The sequence below is a fragment of the Podarcis erhardii genome (genome assembly GCF_964252035.2).
Source record: "Podarcis erhardii genome assembly, chromosome: 3".
Taxonomy (NCBI): Eukaryota; Metazoa; Chordata; class Lepidosauria; order Squamata; family Lacertidae; genus Podarcis; species Podarcis erhardii.
Genome location: NC_138507.1, coordinates 103,132,191 through 103,157,777, shown reverse-complemented (window position 1 = coordinate 103,157,777; position 25,587 = coordinate 103,132,191). Strand labels below are relative to the sequence as shown.

The 25,587-nt window shown below is 40.9% G+C and overlaps 1 protein-coding gene across 2 annotated transcripts in view; it reads right to left on the bottom strand.

Moving 5' to 3' along the window:
- CAMKMT (calmodulin-lysine N-methyltransferase) overlaps window positions 1–25,587 on the bottom strand; it is a 238,823-nt gene that overhangs the window by 46,151 nt on the left and 167,085 nt on the right. For both annotated transcript variants that reach the window (XM_081854972.1, XM_081854973.1), the window contains 3 exons: window positions 8,216–8,276; window positions 1,545–1,599; window positions 394–457 (listed from right to left, as the gene is read on the bottom strand). In XM_081854972.1, coding sequence (XP_081711098.1) covers window positions 394–457; window positions 1,545–1,599; window positions 8,216–8,276 — 180 coding nt within the window. The remainder of the gene's footprint in view (window positions 1–393; window positions 458–1,544; window positions 1,600–8,215; window positions 8,277–25,587) is intronic.

Here is a 25,587-nt window from a genome sequence, read left to right as displayed (position 1 = left end):
GTCAATATCTTGAAGCAAAACCAATGTAAAGTAGACCAGCAACTGGGAAATCTGCAAAACTGGAATTGTAAGGTCTGCTGTTGTATAACTTTAAACAGAACTGATTTGAATACTTACATAACATGGGATCAGTATTTATCATGTTTCTTGATTCTTTCTTGCAGAACAAGCACACTCCTTTTTTAATGTAAAAGAGAGTGTGATTTTTTCCCCCTAGGGAACACTGTAAATCTATTTAATAACATTATATATTCTTAATTACTTACAGTGGGTATGTGTACGTATGCATATATTATTATATGGACCCCTTGCTGTCCTTTTATATCAATTGTTGCTCAGGTAGTGAAAAAGGAACGAGTCCAACAGACCAGTTTTCTATCTGAATAAGGATACTTTTGATGGCCTTTTCATTTCCATCAGTTAACAGAACTTCTTTGACATCTGCAGAAATAGCAACCTGGAGGGTGGGGGAAGAGAGAGAGAGAGAGAGAGAAGCACAGCAAACAATGAGCAAATATGCTTGTCTATGTGGAAGTGAAGACAGGAGTGACAAGCCTTCAGTATCATGCTTCCTCACCTATTTCTCTGTAACAGTCTTCAATCTTTTTTCATTTTATGTCTGCATTATTTTAATCATTCAATCAAATCAGTCAATACTTTTATCATTCCATTTGCGGGAGCCTCTATCTTGCTATCATTCTGTTCCGTAATTGCATTGTGACAGCGGATGATGGTATTCTGAGAGGCTTTCATTTGCGGGCTTCTGTTTATCTAGTAGAGCCATCATACGAGGCTGTCACTCTGCCTTTCAGCTTGCTTCTGTCTGACTGCCTGATGCCCTTCATATAACTTTGCATTGCAGGCAGATGGCTTTGTAAGGGTAATTTTTTTGTGAGCTTTGACATGCTCGCACATTGGGCTGTAACCTCGACACATTGTGTAAGAACGACAGGTTTGTCAAATGCCAATCAGTGTAACAATATGCTTTTATTTGTAGAGACATAAAAACTTGTCTAATGCACTGCACTGCTACATAATATCTCCTGAATACATGACTCAGAACCCAGAGAATGGTGAATGACGCTCCTGAATGGCCAATCTAATTCAAAAGAATCTAATTACCGAGAGCTCTGGATCATGTTTGTTGGTGTAATAATGCAGGCAAAACATTAGCAGCTATATCATGGTGCTCCAACTGTGATTCGCCAGGCTATTCCTGTATCTTAGCAAATGGGGGGGGGGGGACTATAATCTGAGGAGGGGGGAAGCTTCAGCTATGGCAATGAAAGACAGACCGTACGTGGCCTGGAATGTCACAACAAGAGATATTGACTACACTGAGGTAAAATGTTTCTGCTCATCGAGGCAACCATAAAATCAATATGATACGAAAGCAAGTCAATCTAGAAGGTCTCTCAAGACTCTGCAGCTTGACCGCAGCTGATTCTGTTGACAGTTCTCTGACCCAGCAGTTGGAGGCACTGGAACATTTTTTCCCCTTTGTTCCTCCCTCTGAATAGGATTGGAATTGAGAAAAGACCTACCATAAGCCCAGCCAAGCATGTCATGCCACCCCCTAGCTCACACACAGCAAGGCCCCTGAAAGAGAGAAAAGAAATGGTAGAACCCATACAAATTAGATGAAAATGGCCAGAGAGACATATATGTTACAAGAACAAATTGCTATCTGTAGTGCGGCGCGGAGGTACCAGGAAGTAGCAGAGGCATGACCGGGCTACCTCATGTCGTTTTGCGTTTTAAAAATAATTATGAAATAGAAAAGTCACAAAGCAGGCAAACCAGTGGGGGTTCCCTCATTAGTGCTCAGTGCAACATTACCACCGCTGAGCTGAAAAAAAATCCGAGAAGGTTCTCTCCCTCCCCCCCAACCATTCCTTGTCAATGGCACTGTCTTTTAGAACTAAACTAGCTAGAGTAACGAAAGATAATTGTTAGGAAAGGATAACACTGTTAATTCACATTCATTCGTTCAAAAACAGTTAGACAAGTAAATGAAAGAATTAATATAATTTCTCCCGCTCACTCTTGCTCCCACCCTCTGGAGAAGTATGGAATGAAATAGTTGAAATTTGTAACAGAAACTCTGACATTTAAAATTAAGTACACACCTCAGCTGTGTGTGTCTTTCTTTCTCTCTCTTTCTTTCTTTCTTTCTTTCTTTCTTTGCTATGCACAGGTGGAAATTTTAGCTCATAATTAGCACTTTAATTACAAATGGCCTACAAAAGATCCTAGTTTTTTTTGTTTTTTAAAAACCCTCTTAGCACAACTGCTTTGTGCCAAGTAAATTTGCTTTTAAGAAATTCCCATTGATATCTGTGGGATTGTTCAAAAGTAAGTAAGCTTTGACTGGTGCCCATAGAGTAAAAATCCAAAAGTTTGTGCAACATCAGTTGTTTCCTTAAAGATGACAAATGAGAATGCTAAGTATCTGATGTGCACATTTTTATTAATTTATTTCAAAGTTCATTGGCAGCCACAACCTTTATGCAAGAACATACCATTTTATGATAGACATTTGGTGGGATATTTAAAACTCTTGGTGGATAAAAATAATTCAAGGCAGGTTACGAGTTCTATTGTATAGCATAAAATATACTAGAATGGAAACCACACAAAGAAAAATAATAAAAAATATTTTCATAAAATTCCTAAATAAATAAATAAAGTAGTCAGATCACTCCTAAAAGTGTTTAGGGCTAAGCTTTTGGTTTTTACTCAGAGTAGACCCACTGAAATTAATGAACATGAGTAAGTTAGGTCTAATAATTTCAATAGGACTAGTTGAACATGCTTCAACACAAGCATGTGGAACTGAGCATAGGAAGCTACTGGAGGCTGGTGGGGTGCAGGGGACAAGAAACCCAAGATATTTGGTATAATGCTCATTTGGGTTTTGTTTTGCATGACAAGGACATTATAGAAGTTTGCCTTTGGAAAATTTACACTTATACTGTTGTTGTTGGAAGTGAGAGCTGGACCATAAAGAAGGCTGATCGCTGGAGAATTGATGCTTTTGAATTATGGTGCTGGAGGAGACTCTGGAGAGTCCCATGGACTGCAAGAAGATCAAACCTATCCATTCTGTAGGAAATCATCCCTGAGTGCTCACTGGAAGGACAGATCCTGAAGCTGAGGCTCCAATACTTTGGCCACCTCATGAGAAGAGAAGACTCCCTGGAAAAGACCCTGATGTTGGAAAAGATTGAGGGCACAAGGAGAAGGGGACAACAGAGGACGAGATGGTTGGACAGTGTTCTCGAAGATACGAACATGAGTTTGACCAAACTGCGGGAGGCAGTGGAAGACAGGAGTGCCTGGTGTGCTCTGGTCCATGGGGTCACGAAGAGTCGGACATGACTAAACGACTAAACAACAACAACAACAACAACAACTGTTGTTGTTGCTGATATCCATCTGTCTTGAGAGACAATGGAAGAGAGAGAGAGACATTGGGAGGTAAAGTCAAACCATTGGAGAGTTACAGTTCCACACAAGGTCAACCTCTGGCTGAGAACTGAATCATAATAGTCTAGAAAACAGAGTTGAGAAGGAGTTGTAATCAAGCAGAATAAAGCAAGCCAGAATCAAACATAGCCCAGAGGACAAAGTAATTGAGTAGAGATCCTGAAGTCAGCAATATGGAAAGGCAGTCAAGAGGTAGGGCAAAACACAGGTTGCAAGAGTCTCCGACACCCTTTCTCAACCTTGGGTTCCTAGATGTTGCTGGACTACAGCTCCCATCATGCCTGACCCTGGCCAGGATGGCTAGGAATGGTGGGAATTGGAGTCCAACACCATGTCTGGACCCTGGGTTGAGAAAGGCTGGCCTGGAAGAGGAAAGACGCGTGGTGGTCCATCAGCTAGCAGACCTCAACTGAGGGCTTATATAGTCTGGTCCCTCAGGCTCCATCCAGGACCAGCTGTACACACTTACTTCTGCCCTCAGGAGCCCTTTCTTCCCAAGGAGTCCCTTAATCTCAAGTTGTTCACTTGGGCTTTCAGGCATGCACTCTTTTGCTGAGCCAGGAATTTCTGACAACTATGCTCTCTGAGACTGGCAGGTGAATCAGAGGGTCCACTCCAAGGGCTCTTCCTAGGCAACTTCTGAAGGCAGGCCTGGTGAGGTCTCTCCCTGGATACCAAGGTCTTCCAGATCAGTGCAAGGTTTTTAGAATTGTGTCAGGTCCCAGTATGACAAATCCACTGGAGTTGTAGCAAAGGGGGGTTGGCAGACTGAATGGGATTCCTAGGTGCAGCTTGGAGATTGTCTACTAATGTATGAAATATAGTACCTTGAGATCCAGCGCCGAGGGCCTTCTGGCGGTTCCCTCATTGCGAGAAGTGAGGTTACAGGGAACCAGACAGAGGGCCTTCTCGGTAGTGCCGCCCGCCCTGTGGAACGCCCTCCCTTCAGATGTCAAGGAAATAAGCAGCTATCCTATTTTTAAAAGACATCTGAAGGCAGCCCTGTTTAGGGAAGTTTTTAATATTTAATGCTGTGTTGTTTTCAACACTCGATTGGGAGCAGCCCAGAGTGGCTGGGGAAACTCAGCCAGATGGGCAGTGTATAAATAAATAAATAAATAATAACAATAATAACAATTGTTGTTGTTGTTGTGTTGTTGTTATTGGACTAGTGAGCATATTGGGACTTGACCGCGTGAACTTCCTGCAGTAATACTACAGTAGCTGTGATCATCTTGGCTGTGAGTCCTGAAAGACCAGCTCCCTGCTTTTCAGGCCTTTTCCCACCTGGCCTAGGGGAGGTCACTGACTGGCTCTAGCTGCAAAAGTTGAAGCTGCTGAACAGACTCTTGGGTTGGTGTGTTGTTTAGGGGGGTTTTTCGGGGGGGGGGGCGAGTTTGTTGCTGTTACTGATTTATTTTTTGTATTTTTATTTTTATATCTTCTTGTGATTTATGTAGAAATCTTCCAGTCTGCTACTTTTTGATGTGTTTTATTTATTCTTTATGACTACTAGGAAAGAGGAGAGTGAGAGGAGATACGATAGCCATCTTCAAATGTCACATATGGATGCTTTAGCTGAGATTCCTGCATTTCAGGGGGTTGGACTAGATGACCCTTGAAGTGCCTTTCAACTCTACAATTCTATTCTACTTTAGTCATATATGTATTTTTTCATGTTGTAAGGCACCTTCAGCATGGTTTTAAATATGAAGAGGCAGTATACAAATAAAGTGGTGTGCATGTGTGTGTAATACTGAAGTATACTTCAAGTTTAACGGGAGTAACAGGATTATATGAAATTCTATGGTGATAGTGATAGTGAGAACACAACTACCATTGGCAAACAGGTGTCCAGGAAGTTATCAGAGCTATACCTAGAAGTTGTTTAATTCTTTGAGGTGGAAAGTGAAGACTTCCTTTTGGATTTCTGGAACTTTCAATAAGGAGGATAAGAGTGGGATTTCTTTGATACATAGCAGGAGACTGGTAAAATTCTAGTTGGGCCCCCAAACTGTCCCACATGCAATGATTTGGTCAGAATGTTTGGTCAGAATATTTTGTACTGATTTATTTTCTCTGCAGTTTATTCATTGTACCCTGCTCCTAAATCTATATAGATTGTATATAAATATAAATCTGTATAGGTGTTCAACTGTCAGGGGCAGTATGCTTCAGAATACCAACCACTGGAAACCGCAGGATCAGGGAGTGCTGCTCTGCTTGGCCCTACTTGCATGCTTTCCATAGGCATCTAGTTGGCCACTGTGAAAACATTATGCCACTGGATTGATCCCTCAGGTTCTTCTTAAGTTCTTAAGGGTAGGATAGTTTGTTTAAATAGATGATAGATAGATAGATAGATAGATAGGGTTTTTTAAATAAATAAATGTCATGGATCAACTGCTGAAAATGCTGCCTTAATGTCACCTAGCATATAAGGCGTGTTCCGGTGTTCAGTCATCAAAAAGTCCAGAACAATCCTCCAGACCAAAGCTAAATTTCCTAAAGACGGCTGTGGAAGTTAAAAAACAGAGCTCTAGGAGGTACCAGGCTATGCTATGTACAGATTCAGAACCTAATTGTTTGTGTCCACAGAGATCATGAAACGGAGCCAGATGCATCCCTGAGGAAAATATCTTGTGGTCTTAATTACAGAAGAAAGGGCAGCATCCATACTTACCATCCAATGTGGTGTCTGCAATTATGCAGAAGACTTAAGTATACTGAGCAAAAATACACAAGTAAATATGCAAATATAACAACAACAACAACAACAACAACAGTTAAAGAGTGTTGTGACACCTTAAATACTAACAAATATATTACGCTAAGTAACCCTGACAAAAGGGCATGAGTCCACAAATATTTATGCCATATTAAATGTGTTAGTGTCTAGGGTTCCATAAGATTCTTTGACTATTTTTGTTGCAAGAGTTCTCCCTCTGAAAAAAAAAGTGAAAATTTAACCATGGGCATTTAATGTATGGATGGCAAAGCTGCAAACAAGTAGCTATTCAGTCTCATGAAATTAGCTCTATGCTGTTGATTCCAGATCTATTTTTGATATTCAAAATTTATATACAGTATAGGCCTAATATATATATATATATATATAAATAAAAATCAGTCAGTTTTTCATTTCCGTATGAACATCTATAATAGGTAGGAAATAGGTCTATGTCCCCTACCCAGCTCATATAGCACATGTAGCAGAAGTGAACACTAGTAGTTCAATATGTGCAAAGACATACACCAACCTACATCTTGCTGGCATCTGTCTGTTTTGAGAGAAAATGGAGTATGCCACAGGAGATGAAGTGAAACAGCTGGAGAATCACAGCACCTGCTGTGGCTGCAGGGACCAGTAACTCATAACTGCTACCTCCTGTGTTGTTTTTGCTGCATTAGCAGCAACAAAGTGACCTTTCAGGGGTGCAAGCCTGGCATCACCATGGTGCGTGAAAATTTTGGAAAGGTTGGGAGGTTTACCAGAGGCAGAGGTGCAGCAATTTTTCTTTTTCTTTCTTAAAATAATCTTCATTTTAGCATCACCAGTTGTGGCAGGAATAGAACTCCTTTGGTCAGGGGCCAGCTGGCACCCCCATCTTAATGAATGATCAGATATAGTGTCATTATTGGAGAATGATAGAGACACCCCCACCTTTTTTAGAGGAGGAAGAGGAGGAGGAGAAGGAGTCTAATCTGTCTTCACGGCAAGGGTGGAGACCCTGTGGTACTCAAATGGCCATGCGGCAGCTGATAAGAGCTGCCACCTAATAACATATGGATGGCTACCAGATCCCCTTAGCTGGCCTATGACAAGCACCCAAATGTTCTATATATTTGCATCCCTAAATAAATAAATAAATAAATACTTCCCCTCCCCACACCATTTTTTGCCATCTGTGAATGGAGTGGTAGGTTAAAGTTGGCTTTTGATGGTTTTTGGCCCTATGCATTGTAGCATACTATTGACCATGTTGACTTAGAAATACAGATACATTTCTCCCAAGCAAGAGCATATTTGTGGCCTTCTGTAGCTCCCGTTCAAAATAACTAAATAAAAGGGCAGGGAGATGGCTGCAGAAATTGCCCTGCTTCTGCTTAACCCTATGTCACATCTTAAATGTCCCTAATTTTCTGGGATTCTACCATGTACACATTTCTTAAGCCCAGCAAGGCCAGGAAGCTTGATCTATTACATGTTCTGTACGGTACCAGCATGTCTAGATGGGGAGCCTTGCAAGCCTCTGGTACCGAAATATGGAAAATATACAGAAAAACAATAGTAAAAAGCATGCAGAGAGTGCAAGAAATATTCTGGTGCCAAAGCTCTGCTTTAAAACTATGATATACCTTCCCAGACAATACTTTACTGACTTTCAGAACAGAAGTAAGAGTAAACTCAGTAACAGATGCCTTTTGTTTTTCCCCTGACCTTCACAATCAGTGCTGATCGATTGACGCCTCACTTTTGTTTCCCAAAAATCAAAGTGAAATAAAACGCCTTGAGTGGAAATCAAAAGTCTTTGACATATAGTAGAAAGCTTGCTGTGCAATATTAGTACCCAACGGCAGCTCCAAATTCTTTGTTAAGAGCAACATGCTTTCACCTTGAACTTTTAAAAACAGAATCTGACGACTTAAATCATAGCAATCTTTACCATGCAAATATAATAAAACTAATGGATTGGAAAGGTTCTTTTATGGGTTGCTTTTGTACCTGAACACTTCATGGTACTTCAGGCAGTAGTAAGCTAGTACCTCTTCAGAAGGCCAGATACCTAGAGAGAGAGAGAGAAATGGTCACTTTTAAAAGAAAAGGCTCTCTTAATTTTTTAAAACCTATACTTAGATCTGTCCAAAGTGATCCTTTGTTGCACTTTTAAACATGGGCCAGGAAGTAGCAGGAAAAAGTGAAATATATGCTGTTTGAGCTCTGTTCAAGAAAATAGTTATGTGTGCTCATATTTCTCTAGAATGAGTGTGTTGTGTTCCATTCTTGTTTCATACAAAAATGCCCTTTATTGATGTTGAATTCTGTTTGTCACAGCAGCCCTAAATGGAGACTGGGAACAGTACAATGTGCAGCTGGGTTACAAGTCAAAGCTTATGGAAGGCACTCTGCGCCACTGAGGCCACCTGAGCTTCAAGTGACAGCAAAGGACCCAGGAGTGCCCCCACTCCTTTAGAGGGAGGGTAACCTTATCAAGAGCAGGTAAGTTCCCACCCATCCGGTCTAGAGAACCACCCAACAGCGCCTCAGCCTTATCTGGATTGAGCTTCAGCTGGCTGGTGCTCATGCAGTCCATTACTGAGGCATGACAGTGGTCCAGCATATCCATTGCCAAACCTACAGATGTAAAGGAGAAATAGAGCTGTGCGTCATCAGCATATTGCTAACAAGGTACTCCAAAACTCCGGATAACCCCTCTCAGCAGCTTCATGTAAATTTTTAACAGCATAGAAGGCTGCACAGAACCCTACACCGAAGGCCCCAGGGGCCGAAGAATCATCCTCTGGAAATGACTGTCCAAGACTTTGGTCTTTCAAATTTCAGTGCACTCTGTGAGAGGGCAAAATCTGAAGCCCCCATCTCTCGCCTTCTGTTCTGCTCAATTCACCACATCATAGTTTTGACGCCCTCCGGCGCCCCCAGGCGGAACAGGTTACGCTGTCCTAAATCTGCCTCTGCTACTCTCCCCTAACTCAGACAGCCACTCCAGAAGGATACCATGGTCGATACTGAAAGCCGTTGAGAGGTCAAGGAGAATTAACAGGGACACATTTCGCCTCCACATTTCTCTCACAACAGAGGTAATCAAACAGGGCGCCCAAAGCAGTTTCTGTGCCAAATCTGGGCCTGGATCTTGTTTGTGACCATCTGCTTAAGAACCTTGCCCAGGAAGAGGAGATTGACAAGTGGTCGGTACTTAGATTGCCTGAATCCAGGGAGGGTTTATTGAAGAGTGGTTTTATCACTGCCTCCTTCAAGCAGCCAGGGACCACACCTTCTCGTAAGGAGGCATTAATCACCTCCTGGCTCTGCCAGCTGTCCCCTCCCCACTAGCTTTTATCAGTCAAGAGGGGCCAGGGTACAGAGCGCAAGCAGCCACCTTGACCGATCCAAACACCTCAAGCCTTACTAAGTGAAACTCATCCAACACAACAGGACTAGACATTGCTCTGGACACCCCTTGATATTTGTTTGCTGTAACAGGGGAGTCAAACAAATCACAGTGAATGACCATCGGTTCTGCTGCATGCATCAGGCCAGACTGTAAGAGGCCCTGCACTACCCAGAAAAGCTCTGTTGGATGGCACCATGAGGATGCAATAGAGGCAGCAAAGCATGCCTCCCTTGCTGCGTTCACTGCCAGTCATGATGAGCCTCGCCCCCGACATTTGACTGCATTCCGCAAGAGTTTTCTTCCACTTGTGTTCGAGCCACTTCCCAGCTTGTTTCCACACTCTAAGTTCTGGAGTGTACCACGGAGCCAAGTCACTTTCTCTCAGACTAACCTAACTTACCTGCCATCAGGTTAAAAAGACAATTCAGGGTTCCATGGAGAAAGGGAGAGGTACAAATATAACAAGCATACCTATTTTCACCTGATCAATCAATATGTTATGTTTTGGTATTATGAAAATGAAAGTATGTGTGAGCTGGTATAGCATGACAGTTATGAACATGGTTGGTGCATTGTTGAAATCTCATCTCAGCCAGGGACTCATACACTAGATAATCATATGCAGGACATAGTTCTCAGCTCCCTGCATCTACAATATGACGACGACAGCAACAACAACAGCAACAACAACAGCAACAGCAACAACAGCAACAGCAGCAACAGCAACAGCAACAGCAACAGTAGTCTACAGGACTTTGCTATCACTGTATTCTGCACATTGCCTACTGCATTCTCGACACCAAAAGAATCTTAAATAGCAGTCAGAGTACCATCAATGGGCTTGACCTTTGGAAAGAAAGGCAAAGGTTCTTCCTATTACAAGAGCTTTTCCTCATTATTAGCCAATGGTTGAACTCGGGAGCCCTCTGGATCTTTCTGTTTGCATGAACGAGCACAAGGAGATGCTCATTCTTGTGCATCCAGAGGATGGTGCGAACTTGGAGCATTTGTTAGCTAAAGGGCAATCTTCATTAGCCATGGTATCATTAGGATTTAAATTATATCCTCTATGGCCTCCAGCCAGCAGAAAGGGATAATCCATACACACTACTGCACTATGTTAGATCAGAGTCACATTATAGTAATGCTTTGTAGAAATCCCAGAGAAGTGAAACTAGCTTCCATAAGTCTCCCACCACCCGCCCCCACGGGAAAACTTTTCTTCAAGAGTAAGGATTATTTCTGCCAAACACCAACAAAGATGATGGGGGCATTCTTAGCTCTCAGTATGGAGGAAGTGTTATCCCACTACCCTGTTTTCCCCAAACTAGTCAGGACAACAAGTTGTCTCTGTGTTTGTTTGTATGTAGGCATATACCGGTACCTACAGGATACCTTCCCGAGCTCACTATAAGTTAGCACACAGCCAAAAGAGAGTATGGTGTAAAGTGGAATTTATTTATTTTTTACATCCATATTGCTCTTCACCCACTATGTGAAGAACTGCTTTTCCAGAGCTCTGCCTTTCTTTGGATGCAAGCTCAGTTGAGGTTACCAGTTCCTGTGCTTCCCACCACTGTGCCATAATCGAGAACTTTCAACTTGGACTGAGGTGTATGTGTATGAAAAATTAACTTATGCCTATTTGTAGATCGTTTTCCTGCCATAATATATATTGCAATACTGAAATGAGTGAAAGGATTATTTTGTACCCCATAACCATTAAAGGCTCAAAGTGCAAAGTCTACTCTGCCCTTTCCTAATTGCAGCAATGGTGCTAATGCCCCACTCAAGGCTAAGAAGTTCAGCCACACTGGTAGAATAACTTGAAAAACCTTCCAGCCCCCCCCCACCCCGCCAGGTAGTTGCACAGTTTTGGGACTGTGTGGTATCCATCTCCCATGTCTGTCTAGAATGGTGTGGATGGCTGCAATGGCAGAGAAAAGGGTCATATCAACATAAGGGAACATTTGTTGTGTGGATTGTATTCTTTGTATTTCAAACCAGTTTTTTGTTTTGTTTCGTTTTTTAAATTATCCACCAAAGCAATTTTTCATGTCTAGTAGATGTAACTCATTTAGAACCACCTGCAATCTTCAAACTAACTTTCTTTATTAAAACCCTTTTTTAAAAAAAACCCTCAAACTGTTCTCAGTTATGTCACAAAATACTAGCCATTGCAAGACACGTCTCAACCTTCTAGAATTTCTCTCTCACCTTGCAATTTGGAAAAATTAAACTTTGCCTTTGAATGACAGGTGAGTCACTCTACCTTTTATTGGGGGACTGCCACAAATGCAGTACAAAGTTAGCACTCCGTTCCCTGGTAGTAGCAGCTGTCATATCATCAATGGGAAAGACTGTAAACAGGTTCCTCTGAATCCACACAACTCAATCAGCCACTAGCTTTGCACCTTTCTGCAATCCTTTAGTATTACAAAGTAACATGCCAGTAATAATTCCAGGCACAGACAGCAGCAGAAACAACAAAAATAATAGTAGCCAGCACTCTCACACAAACAGAGGTCTCAAATATGGAAGTACACAGCGCTACCCACTAAAGCATTAAGCTAGCAGCAAGAATACCTTTGTTAATTTTAGTAAAAGGAAAAGCTTCTCTTGCTTGAACAGGTAGGTAATCCTCTTTGATGGCTTTCAAAATAGGGATAAGCTTAACAAGCCATGTGGAGGAGTTTGCACTTTGACTTCTACTCCCTTGTACTGACCTATATTTTATAATATGCAAAGATGTAATATAGATATAGATCAAAATGCTGCCTGGATGTATATATTCCTCATTCATCACAAAGCCTGGGAACCGTCCAGCCCATTGAAACCAACAGGAGAAATTAAACTCTTTGCAAATGTAATCAAAGGGTTTTCATTTTGGACCCAATCCAAATGAGTGTAAAATGTGCTTAAGTTCCATTGAAATCAATTAAGCTAAGCCCTATTATTCAATTCCATTTATTCGTGTTAGGGACAGCGACAACATGCTGATATGTCATATTCCTCTGGCATGTCGCCTTTGCTACATTTAAGGTAAAGGTAAAGGGACCCATGACCATTAGGTCCAGTTGTGACTGACTCTGGGGTTGCGGCACTAATCTCGTTTTATTGGCCGAGGGAGCCGACGTACAGCTTCCGGGTCATGTGGCCCGCATGACTAAGCTGCTTCTGGCAAACCAGAGCAGCGCACGGAAACGCTGTTTACCTTCCCACCAGAGCGGTACCTATTTATCTACTTGCACTTTGACATGCTTTCAAACTGCTAGGTTGGCGGGAGCAGGGACCAAGCAACGGGAGCTCACCCCATCGCGGGGATTCGAACCGCCGACCTTCTGATCGGCAAATCCTAGGCTCTGTGGTTTAACCCACAGCGCCACCTGCGTTTACAACTGTACAAAAGTTGGAGGGCAAACATGATGCAGGATGCCTCCTGTACTCATGGAGGCTTCCTGCACAGTTTAGGTCCCTGCATAATACAGCACTTCTCCCTCTAACCCAGGCATAGGAAACTCCGGCCCTCCAGATGTTTGGGACTACAATTCCCATCATCCCTAGCTAACAGGACCAGTGGTCAGGGATGATGGGAATTGTAGTCCCAAACATCTGGAGGGTCGGAGTTTTCCTATGCTTGCTCTAACCCGCTGATCTTTCCTTGTGTGTCCCTTTTATTTTGGCAAGCACAAGAACAAAAGAACGGCCCTGCTGGAACAGGCAAAACCAAGGCCCATCTAGTCTAGGCTACTGTTCTTACAATGGCCAACAATATGCCAAACATGATGTTGGAACCAGATATTTACTGAGATAATATCTAGTTTGCTCTTAAATTAAGCCTAATTCATTTCACTAGGGGTTTAAGTGGAACTAACTTTCTCTGAATTAAAACCAATCCATATTTCAAGGTTATTCCATTTGAAAGTCTGTAAATTCTTCACTGATTATACATTTGCTTCCAGCTTTACATGTATCAAGTTAACTAGGCATTTACATTAAAGCCTTCTTTTGTATTCATACACTTCTTATTTATACCTTTCTACACACTAGACAAGCTTTCTGCTTTACACAACTTAATCTGTATATTTCCCCTTCTCCTCCATATGTTTGATATTCTAGTTTCATTCTCTCATTAAATGATTGCACTATTATTTGCACCCGCGAATGTTATAAATAGGAGCACTATAAAACCTTTGTGTGAGTACAGTAATTGTCACCTTTAAGGTCAAAACTACGTAAGAGAAAATTAGATGCTGGATGAAAATCTGGCACTAAAGCAACATGATAAAGAAACCATATAATGCATGATTGTATCCTCCAAGGAATTAAACATATAAATGGTCATGTATTTTAAATGTGGATCTGCCAGGAAAGCTCCCAAAGGCCTTCATCAGCAGAAGGTGAAGTAACAGCAATATCTTCATAAACCTCATTGAGTTAAATGGAGCTCACTCACAAGTAAGTGTGCAGAGAATTGTGACATGTTCGAAATCTTACAATTCTGAATGGATTAAACCAGTTGGCCCTCTGGAGGAGTTGTGAAATGGAAGGGGTCAGAAGCAATCATGTTGGAATAATAATTCATTTTGGGTGTACTTTTTAGGTCTCTCATTTTCTATTGGTGCTTTTTCTCAACTTCTTCTCTTTTTCAAGTAGGTAGCCTATTCCTAGTAGGAATACCATTCACAGAGGAAAGCAAATAGGCAGGGGTAAAATGAAAAAAAAAGTCACCCATAACCACATTACATCATCATGCATCCCTGACGCTTATAGAACATAGTGAAAGGAACCAAAACATATAGGTTTTAAGAATTTATTTTAATTAAAGCTAGCTTGGTCAATTAAGGGCATGCAAGTTTTTTTTTAGAAATATTCTATCTCTATCTATCTATCTATCTATCTATCATCTATCATCTATCTATCTATCTATCTATCTATCTATCTATCTATCTATCTATCTATCATCTATCATTTTATAGAAATACCAGCAGGAAAGCACAACTGCATTGTTAGCTGCCACACGGCAACTTTAAAAGGGTTGCATTTGAAGCAGCATACAGTGCCACCAGGTATTTCAACAAAACAAAGAAAGCACAAAAGGATCCACAAACCATAAGCCTGAGTTAGTGAGGTATCATGCTTAGTGGATAGCAGAATGAGTAACCAGTAAATATTCAGCAAAACTCCCATCCTGTATCAGGTTCCAAAGAGAGGGCCAGTTTGATATAGTGACCAGAGCATTAGAAAAGAATTTGAAAGACGGGTCTTCAAATCCCCACATCCACAATCAACAAACCATCAGCTGTGGTTCATCAGAACTCTAGTATTTTGCTTTTCTTTCAACAAACAATACTTTTTGCTCAAATGACTATTTTTGCATTGAGCTCCACACACACACACACACAAATAAATGCCCAAGTGTTTCCTAGATGTGTGCAAGATGAGATTATACTGTAAATATCCACTCAAAAGAAATCAAAATATTTTGCTAGCTAGGTGGTATCATATTCAAATTATATTTAGAGTTTTATTAAAGTATGTAACTCACTTCCAGTTACAAAAGCATCATGTTAAACAAACAAACAAACAAACAAACAAACAAACAAACAAACACCTAATAAATTTATATACTGCCTTTCAAACATAAAATTATTCCCAAAGAAATTTACAGATGACAAAACAGTAAAACACTGTTGCACGCCACCCCAATCTCTGAGTGGTGCTTACCCAGGGTTTGTGTTTCCTTTTGGGAATGAGGCACAGTAGAGACTGTGGTGCTTTTATGATATATGGTTTATTTACACATATATACAATCTGATCTTATGATTGAGGAATTCACAGCATTAATAGCCCCAAAAGCGTCTTGCTTCTCCCATAGCCACAGCCTTGGATTCTAGCAGAAATCATATGTTGCTCTCTGACCCTGTGCTTGCTGCTTTCCCCCACAGCTTCTAGCTCACATAACAGCAAACTCAGCTCTCAAACTCAGTCTTTGTCCTTCTAACTATCTAAAAGTTGAAGGAGACGGTCCCATCCATTTGTTATCTGGCACAGAGGCCCTTTCCTTTGTTCTCTTAATGGCCGGTCACCCAGGTGGTTACCTCATCAGGAAGCTAGCCTGGCTTAATTAGATTTTAAGACTTGCTAGGATTATAGGCGTCTGGCCCCCACAAACAAAGCAACACAACACAACACAACACAACACAAATACAAGGTTCACTGGGGCAACATGAAAGATCCTTATACAAACACCCTACTTCCCCATGTGCATACTGACTTTCCTGATTTCTATTTGCTACAGTGGTGTCCTACAGAACCTATTTCCAGGGGTTCTGTAGGACACCACTCATGAGGACCCTCTGTGTTTCAAGAACCGCTTAGACCAGGTCTAAATGTTATATTTCCAAGTTTGGTGTTGGCTTGGGAACTGAGTTGTAATATTTCCAGAATCGTTTGCATGGTATGGGGTAAAACAACAAAGCAGTTGTTGACTACGATTCCATAAACAAAATACTGTACTGAAGAAGCACATCCCATGAAGCATGGTTAGCAGCGAAACACAACTCAATAGGTCCATATTTTTAGTGTCTTCCCTTTACAGTACAAATAAGGCCACACAGCTGATGCAAATTTACTTCCTCCCTTTGTGCCAAGTCCTTTGACAAACCATAGAGAAAAAGAGGGCTAGACTGCCTCCTCTAGACCAGCCATTTAGGCCACTACACAAACTGTTTGGGTGTTATGTGATACCTTTGCAGCACAGCAAAAAGCTAGCAGTGATGGGGCTTCTCCCTTGAGAAAGTGTTCCACTGCTGTGGTGCTATGACCCCAAAGGCCTTCTCCTGCACTCCCAGCTGCTGCATCTCAGACATGGAGAAGAGCCCCTGAGGTCAGTCTAAGTCAGGGCTAGCGATTGTGGTGCCCCCCCCCCAGACTACAACTCAGCCCCAGCCAGCATGACTAGTGATTAGGGATGATGGAAGCTGAGGTTAAGTAATATCTTGAGAGCATCACATTGGCCTTAGTAGACATTCAGTAGACGTTCAGTAGAGATACAGAAGATGGTCCTTAGTAGACTTTCATTTTACATTCGGCAGTACTTTCCCTTATCACTGTGAATCTTAATACATATACAATGAATACATGATCACTCCTCCCATTTGCCTCCTCTTCCAGGTTTTAGACCAGAAAGCAAAAGAAATATATATAATAGTGTCAAAGAGAGATTGCCACCTTCATGCACCATGGGAATAGCCATAAGTACCGTAACACAAAGCAAACTAGAGAAATTGAAGCACATCTCTCTACGTTTCCTTCTCTGTTTGTCTTTTATACAACCCTCTTTCAATCTAAAGCTGAATTTATGAGATTCTGATCACTGAAAAATATGTATAAACAGCTGGCAGAGACCTTCAGCTTGGCCAAAATGGTCTCGGTACTCTCTATCTCAACAGGCTTTCAGCTTCATTATTATTCACGGCCAGGAGGAAAACATGATGGTTTGCAATCTGCAAATTTCTTTTACAGCACAAACTTAAGAAGGCCTGTGGAACTGTGACGGAAATACAGTAGCAAGTGAAAAACTATAGATGCTCCGAAATCCAGGCTATATGGCAGCGCTGTCAAATTGTACAAGGCTGCCTGTATTATTGTCTTTACCACCTTTTTTGTGTCAACTGAATGAATTTTGATTTCGTTTTCCTTACCCAGTTTTCAAATAATCATTAAAAATTAAACAACATGGGAACAAGCCTTTTGTGATTACAGCCTTCACTCTCCAGCAACAAGCTGGATCTATGAATTTACGTACTATTGTAGATGTAAATTGCAAAAATTTTACATTCAACTATATTAAAACATCTATTCCAAAAAATGATTACCAGTTGTGAAAAGCAGACAGGCTTATCACTTGCTGTCAGTTGTTCATGTCTAGTTAAGCAATAATGTGCTAAAACTGCTCTTTTGTTTTGTGGAAGAATTTTGGCAATAGAAGAAATGAACACTCGTTTAATAAAAACTCAGGCTGCCTTTTGCTTTGATGGAGGAAGCAGCTGCCTGTTTTCATTTGCTGCAGAGCAGCAAAACCCATCAATATAATAAGCAGCTTAGATGCATCCATCCACAGCATCTGTAAGGATATAGGGCTATTCGCTCAAAACCAATCCTTGGTTTAATTTTAACAAAGATGTGTCTGACATATTTGAAAAATGCATTATAATAGCGTTTTGGGTTTGGGATTTTTTTTTTAAATACTAGCAATTTCTCTTTTCTTTTTAAATACTTTCCACAGATTTATGAGAAGGGAAGCGGGTGTATCTGAGCGATGGGAATGATAAAACACACTGCAGCAACAATCTCCAATACAGGTCTCTCTCTCTCTCTCTAAGAAAAATGCAAACATGGAGCATTAAGAGCTTGCCTGCTACTTCATATTCTCTTTTCCTCTCTTCAAAATTGCGGGGGGGGGGGGGGGAGCAGCCTTTAAGCCTATTGATATTGTTTGTGCAACACATACAGAGGCAGACGGAAAAGCGTAAGGCTATGAAACAATAACAAAAAATATGAAGGGTTACATACTTTGCTCCAGTTCTTTTGTTACGTTAGCAATTGTAATTACGTGACTCATTATCTCCAAATATATTTGCAATTTGTTTTAAGCTGACAGTCTTAACTGCTAAGTTTGAGGAAAGGAAAAAGAACCACCCCATACAGCAACTTTCAGCAGCAAAACTGAAGAAAAATCACACCATGATACTCAGTTCTGAAATACATACAGCTAGAGCCTGTCAATGAAACATTCATGTGTGTATTTTACTTCTTCTATTGTCCATCAACTTAAATTTCACTTGGAATTGTTATGCTGTACATTTAAGCTATTAAAATTCTGAGATGTTATTATTTTTGTGCTGTCCAATATTCTAAGACCTTTCTAAGCTGAGCTTTTAGATGATTTGCACATTAACGGAGAAGTCAGATAATTCTTAATCCTCCTTTTTCAGATCCAATAATGGATAAGGAAGCATCTTAGTATGATCAACTAGCAATCTGCCTAGCTAGAGTGGTAGTATACCTGAATTTAGGATTAGCCATTGGTTTCCCCCCCATAATATTTGATTTAAATGAGCACTCATTTTGAGAAGTGAAGTGGGAATGTTTTCTATGATAGCTAAAGTGATAGCTGTTTCCATTTAAACATGCAGTCATGAATTCTAGGTATGCTTGTTCACATTCTGTGCAGAGAATTCTGCAGAGTTACAAGAATGTCTTAAAGCGTTCAGGTAAATAACTACTTTCCTTACCAACAATCTTAATAGCTGATGAATACAGTTCCAATTATTTAAATCCTGGTCAAAACAGACATCTAACTTTTCAAATTTACTGGCTTTTCCCTTTGCACCTTCATTTTTGGAGGCAATAAATGGTAAATAATACTCCCTATTGTGCACATAGGGTTGTGTTCTAATCGCATCCCCCCCCCCAAGTGTAAGTCAAATATTGTTTCCGACTAACTACAATCTAGCAACAGGGATACATGCACAGAAATAGGTTTTATTTAAACAAATTTATAATCCACTTTTAGGGAGCTCTTCACAAAGTAGCTTACACATCCATAAAAAGTGCATTGATCTGTTGCAATGGGGGTTTCAGCAGCCTGCTCTATGTTTGGGACTTGGATCGAACAACCTGGCTGCATACCAGGTACAGCCACCAGGCACAGGTTGGTAAATTATCATTGTGAAGGACAGAGTGAAGCCCCTTGAGTAAGATGGTAGCACCCTAGATGCTCTCTTCTCATGCCAAATGACACTTATATTCTCCTGCCCCATAAAGTCTGTTAGTATCGTTAGCTCAGTAATAATCATACAGTCTTCTATGCTCTCTTTCTAGACTGTGGCTGAAGTCCATATAGAGCAATAGATGAGATCTCAATCCTTGGCAAGTATGTCCTATGTGGAAAAGGGAACACAGTCCTCTTGCTCGGCATAGCAGCCATGGAGCTAGCCAACTTTACTCATGTTGGTTGACTCAGTGGCTGGGCGAGGGGCTCTAAGTCTTGAGTATTTGGAGATGAGCAGTTCTAGTTTGCCGAGCTTCACATAAGCCTCTTCTCACCCCTAAATCTCTGCTCTGTATACAAATTGGTGTTGGAATAATAATAATTAAAAAAACACCCTTCTATAGGACCCCTCTAAAGTAGCAAATTGGATATCTTCCTAAGGTCACCTTAGTTGGTCATTTACACATCTGAATATAAGTGTGTGTGTGTTCCAGTCATGACAAAGAGGTAAAATTTATTGATGCCTTAAACAATTGTGTCCTAGAACACTAAGCAACCCTAGACTTAAGTGGTGTCCTGGTGCGAGATGTAAGTGTGTTGAACCATTGGCTAACAAGGGAGTCAAAGGTGTGCTAAAGAAGATTATGGAGATTTCAGAAAAGCTGAATGAATGCTTTGCTTCTGTTCTCACAACGGAAGGTCTACCTCTCTTTTAAATCGGAACCAGTGAAGGTGGTGAATGTCCTGTGTGAGTGCCTGGAGGCGGTCGGAAGATGGATGGCAGCTAACGGATTGAGGGTGAATCCTGACAAGACAGAAGTATTGTTTCTGGGGGACAGAGGGCAGGCAAGTGTGGAGGACTCCCTGGTCCTGTATGGGGTAACTGTGCCCCTGAAGGACTAGGTGTGACGCCTGGGAGTCATTTTGGCCTCGCAGCTGTCCATGGAGTCACAGGTTAATTCTGTGTCCAGGGCATCTGTCTACCAGCTCCATCTGGTATGCCAGTTGAGACCCTACCTGCCTGTGCACTGTCATGCCAGAGTGGTATATGCTCTGGTTATCTTCCGCTTAGACTACTGCAATGTGTTCTACATGGGGCTAACTTTGAAAACTGGTGACTAAGAGCAGCCGCCGAGACCATATAGTACCAGTCCTGAAAGACTCACATTGGCTCCCAGTACATTTCTGAGCGCAATCCAAAGTGCTGGTGCTTATCTTTAGAGCCCTAAATGGCCTTGGCCTGTATATCTGAAGCAGTGTATTTTCATTGCTTCTTTTATGTACTATATTGTATTAAAAATTGCATTCCACTGAATACAAACTTTAATACAATAAAATACAATTAAAATTAATATGAATATTTAATATGGACATGCCACGGACCACCTGAATAAAGCTCTACAGACCACAGTTTGGGAATCCTTGGTTTAGAGAGTTCTTAAAATCTAGAAGGTATGCTTTAGTACACTTAACATTAGCTAGAAGATACTACGTATTTCCCATCATTCTAAGGAACTCAGAGCAGTGTATGCTGTCATTTTCTCCATTGATCCTCACCACAGTCATGTGAGGTAGACTGGCCTGAAACTGAAATTCATGGCTGACTGTCAAAGTAAATGTGATAGTAGAAGACAAGTATTAAACCATTATTAAAGGCTTGACTCATTCATCGTATCAATAATAAGTTAAGCCAAAGTAGTCTGGGTAGATGAAGGGCCAAAATAGAATAGCAGTGGATTGCAGTGTGAGTGAAGGGCTTTTAAAACGCTTCGCTCCCATGCCAACATCTCAATGAAGATTGTTCGCTCCCACCTGCTATTGGTGTTAGGTGAGAAGCTGCCACTGGTGCCAGGAGTAACTTCTTTCCCAGTGCAAATGACAGTTTAGAAGTGGGGGTTGTTAGGAACTTGGAATCAGGTAGAAAGATCAACTAGTTATGCTGTTGTCCTGATCCGAGGTGATCCCCACAGCTGCCATTTAACACTTTCCTTAAAAGATTGGCCACACTGCACTTTTAATGCAATGCATAGCTTGGCCCAAAGAAGTGGCTACTTAACTCATTGCTTGGAAATCAGTTTCCAGCACAAAACTGCTCTATCCAAGCTGCTTTTCCACCCTTGGAGGGAGATGTAGAAAACATGGGGATTCTGTGTTTCCCCAGCAAGACAGATGGTTGGGGAGAGTAATTTTTGAGCTGAAAAGAGACAGGCAGGAGAGAGTTAAGCAGTCTCTATCTGCAAAACTTCCCAGACCTGGAAGGAAGATTCGCTGAAGATAGCAAACATACATAGGATTGCATAGTTACAGGTTGCAATCCTATACAGTGGTACCTCGGGTTAAGTACTTAATTCATTCCAGAGGTCCGTACTTAACCTGAAACTGTTCTTAACCTGAAGCACCACTTTAGCTATGGGGCCTCCTGCTGCTGCCGTGCCGCCAGAGCATGATTTCTGTTCTCATCCTGAAGCAAAGTTCTTAACCCGAGGTACTATTTCCGGGTTAGCGGAGTCAACCCAGAAGCGTTGTCTGAACCTGAAGTGTATGTAACCTGAAGCGTATGTAACCCGAGCTACCACTGTACGGTACATGTCTACTCAGAAGTAAGTCCCATTGAATTCAGCAGCGTTTATTCCCAGGTAAGTGGATATACGATTACAGACTCAGCATCCACTGAGACTGCTTTATTTTTTTCTTCAGGATTCAAAAGAATCACACTGACTCTCAGTTACAAAAAAAAATTTATTTTCCACATTATAGCTTTACAAGCCTGGAAATGTGAAACATCTTGCTGTATGTGTTGTTTTTTACGTTAACAGTAATTGCAGAATCAGGCTTTTGAATTCCTTGCCATCTTAGAAACACACTCTGAACTCTAGCAATAGCAGAGTGTATGACTCCTTATTTTATACAGATCTCATCCCCATAAGGTCGTGGAATATTATGATACCCTTGTGTACCTCAACTATTTAGCAGACAAGATCATTTGACAGTTAGGTTATGCTTCTCTAAATGAGTTTCTGGTTTTAAAATGAAAAGACGGGTGTCCATTCTTCTGAAAACTAAGTTCCTTTCTTCATGATTAAACAGACCTCTCTATTTCACTGTCATAAACTTTTCTGCTGTCGTTGAATTGATCCCCCTTTAATAATAGGGGAAATATTATTCCTATTAATTCTGACACTTTGGGTTCCATCTCTTGCAATTAGCAGCCAACAACAATGTTCCACACTGCTGTTTTGTGCTGAAAATTCAATCATAATAAATAATGAAAATTCTGTTGTTTCAGAGAGAGGATGGGGGGAAAATCAAGCAAAATATATACAATTTGCACACACACACACACACACACACACACAAAACATGATATTGAAAAAGGTAATTTACTATGTATTCTTTTCTGAGACTATGTGGATTGTCTGCTGTCTGGAATAGGAATGAAATCTCGCCTTTGGTATTTCTCCGAGACTGTGATAGCTCAGTTGTCTGCCTCCAAAATGCCAAGATAGGGGAATCTCATCAACCAGAGACCAGCTACATGATGGGCAGTTAATAGATATATCAAACCTTAGGATATATGCTAAGCTGAAGAGATGATTGGTCGCTTGATATACTGATTGATTAGCATAGGGAGAATGGGTTTCTTCTTGACAACCTAAGATTATGCTTCAGCTAAGCTCAAATTGCTTACACCTCTTCTATTGGGTTTAAAATTACAGCCCTGTCATCTAAAACCTCTCTTCAATGAAATTTTTACCATATATAAAAATTAAAGGGGGGAAAAGAAAGTAGGAGTATTGGATAAGAGTAAATGGGAGAGATACATTTCCCACTACTGTTGTTGCTACCACTAGAAAAACCTGATAAGTAAATCCACTTGAGAGAAAAAACACACACCATGCACTCAGCAAACTATCACAGAGCCCTATATAATAGTTTGGAGGAAGGAGGTGAAGGGGAGGAAGGAAAAGAGGTTCAGGATTCAAAGGAGGTTTCCAGGTGGAGCAATTGTCAGGCATTAAGCAGACTAATTCGCAGCACCCAAAACTTGTAAAATAGAAGAGCGGTGTCAAGACCCATGCCAAATCCCGTTAGTCCAGATGAACACCAGAAAATTAATAGCATCACACAGGAAGCAGATTCCAAATTGGTTTGTCTTCAGGGATTATAGAGCACAACTCTGCATAAGGTGCCCCAACCAACTATAAATTGTATCCAACAATGCCACACAGTTGTACCTTGGTTTTCGAACAGCTTAGTTCACGAACAACTGGGAACTCGAATGTCACAACCCCAGAAGTAGGTGTTGCAAACTTCGCCTCAGAAGGCAAACATCTGGCGCAGCTTCTGATTGGCTTCAGGTCGCTCCTGCAGCCAATCGGAGGCCGTGCCTTGGTTTCCGAACGTTTCAGAAGTCGAACGGACTTCCGAAACGCATTCTGTTTGAAAACCAAGGTATGACTGTACTCAGAGCACACACATTGAATTAATGGACATGACTGAATTAAGTCAATTATCTCAATGTGTGTTCTCTCAGTAGTCATTAATAGTAATGGCTAACGTAGGGCCCTTAATTCAAGTGGGTCTACTCTGAGGGAAGTTTAGATACACAATCTCACGTCCTTAGCTTTTGCTTGAAATATACTGGTATCAGGATAGAGCTACACATTACAATGGCAGCACCATGTTCATTTTCTGTCAGCTTAGGGTGTCCTCATTACATAAACTCATATCCACAGAATTTGAAAGGGCATTGTAGCACTGGTGGGATGCACACTGTAATGTTTTCAGGGCATAGAGCAAGTTTAATTCTGCCTCACAGAAGATGAAACATTTTGGTGGCAGTGCCATGCCTATGGCACCACCAACACCAATGCTACAGCTAAAAATCAGGTAGGCCAAACCATGGAATAACATCATTGCATTATTACAAGTAAGTCACCCATGAGAAAAACTGCCAAATCACAGAAGGCTCCGAAACACAAAATCACAAATGTTAATATATCATATAAATATACGTAACAGTAAATTATTATTTTTCCCGAGCAAACACAGTCAACAGTCAATATCCAAAAATGTTTCTAGCAGAATTGGAGAACCATGTGTTTTTTGCTTGCTTGCTTGCTTGCTTGCTTGCTTGCTTATTTATTTATATTTGATTTTTATACCACCCTTCATTGTAAGATCTCAGGGTGGTTCACAGAATAAAATGCAGGATAAAAAAGTACATAAGTAAAACAAAACAGCAAATGATAACCCCTCCCCTTCCGTGTGTGTGTGTGTGTGTGTGTGTGTATGTATAATTATATATATATAATTTTATATATATTTATTACATGGAAAAGGGAGCAGAACGATACAGGGTTTTCCTGTCCTGCTCATAAACATAATATTATACCACTTATTCATATATTTCCATTAGAGATTATTTTTCTGTACATATGTGTTAAAAGATTTGCCCAGTTTCTATTATGCACCGCTAAATAGGACACCAGTGGAATTAAAGAAAAATAAAATAACTTTTCTAATCTTTGGTTCTGTTACTTTGAAGCATGCCCTGTTCCCCTGCCTGATCAAATAAGGATTTGGTTGTAATCTAACACGGGCTAAGTAGTTCATTGAGAATGTTAAAATCTGCATTAATAAACAGGACTGGGCTTCTCAGATTTTTGGCCCCTCCTTTCCTTTTGCTATCTGCTATGAGCGGTAGGGGATCAGCTGCAACTCAAATCCCCAGCTGAACAACCCAAATACAACCGAGTGAGCAGACTTAAAACAAGGCCATTTATTGGTGCCTGTTATGCAAACAAAGCATTCAAGTCTTGGAAACAGATGTCAACTGAAGCATATGCTTACTGTAAACTGGAATTTGATTCTCTTAATAAAAATAGACTTAAATGGGCCTTCAGAGACCAGCCTGCCTCTTGTTGTATACCACTGCCTAACTCAATTCTGTCTTAAGCCTTTCAAAAGATGAATAGTCTGATATCCAAGGGCAAAAGTAGAAAAGCAAAAAAGGAGGAATCAATGAAATAAAAAAATAATAATAATGGAAATAAATGATAACATGTTGGAGCAGTTCCCAGAAGCAATTTTACAGATTTCCTTTAAAAACACAAGACAGGAAGTTAAAAGCTTAGTGCAGGTCACCCATGGCATGTTGAGTTATCATTTTATACCACTTAGGG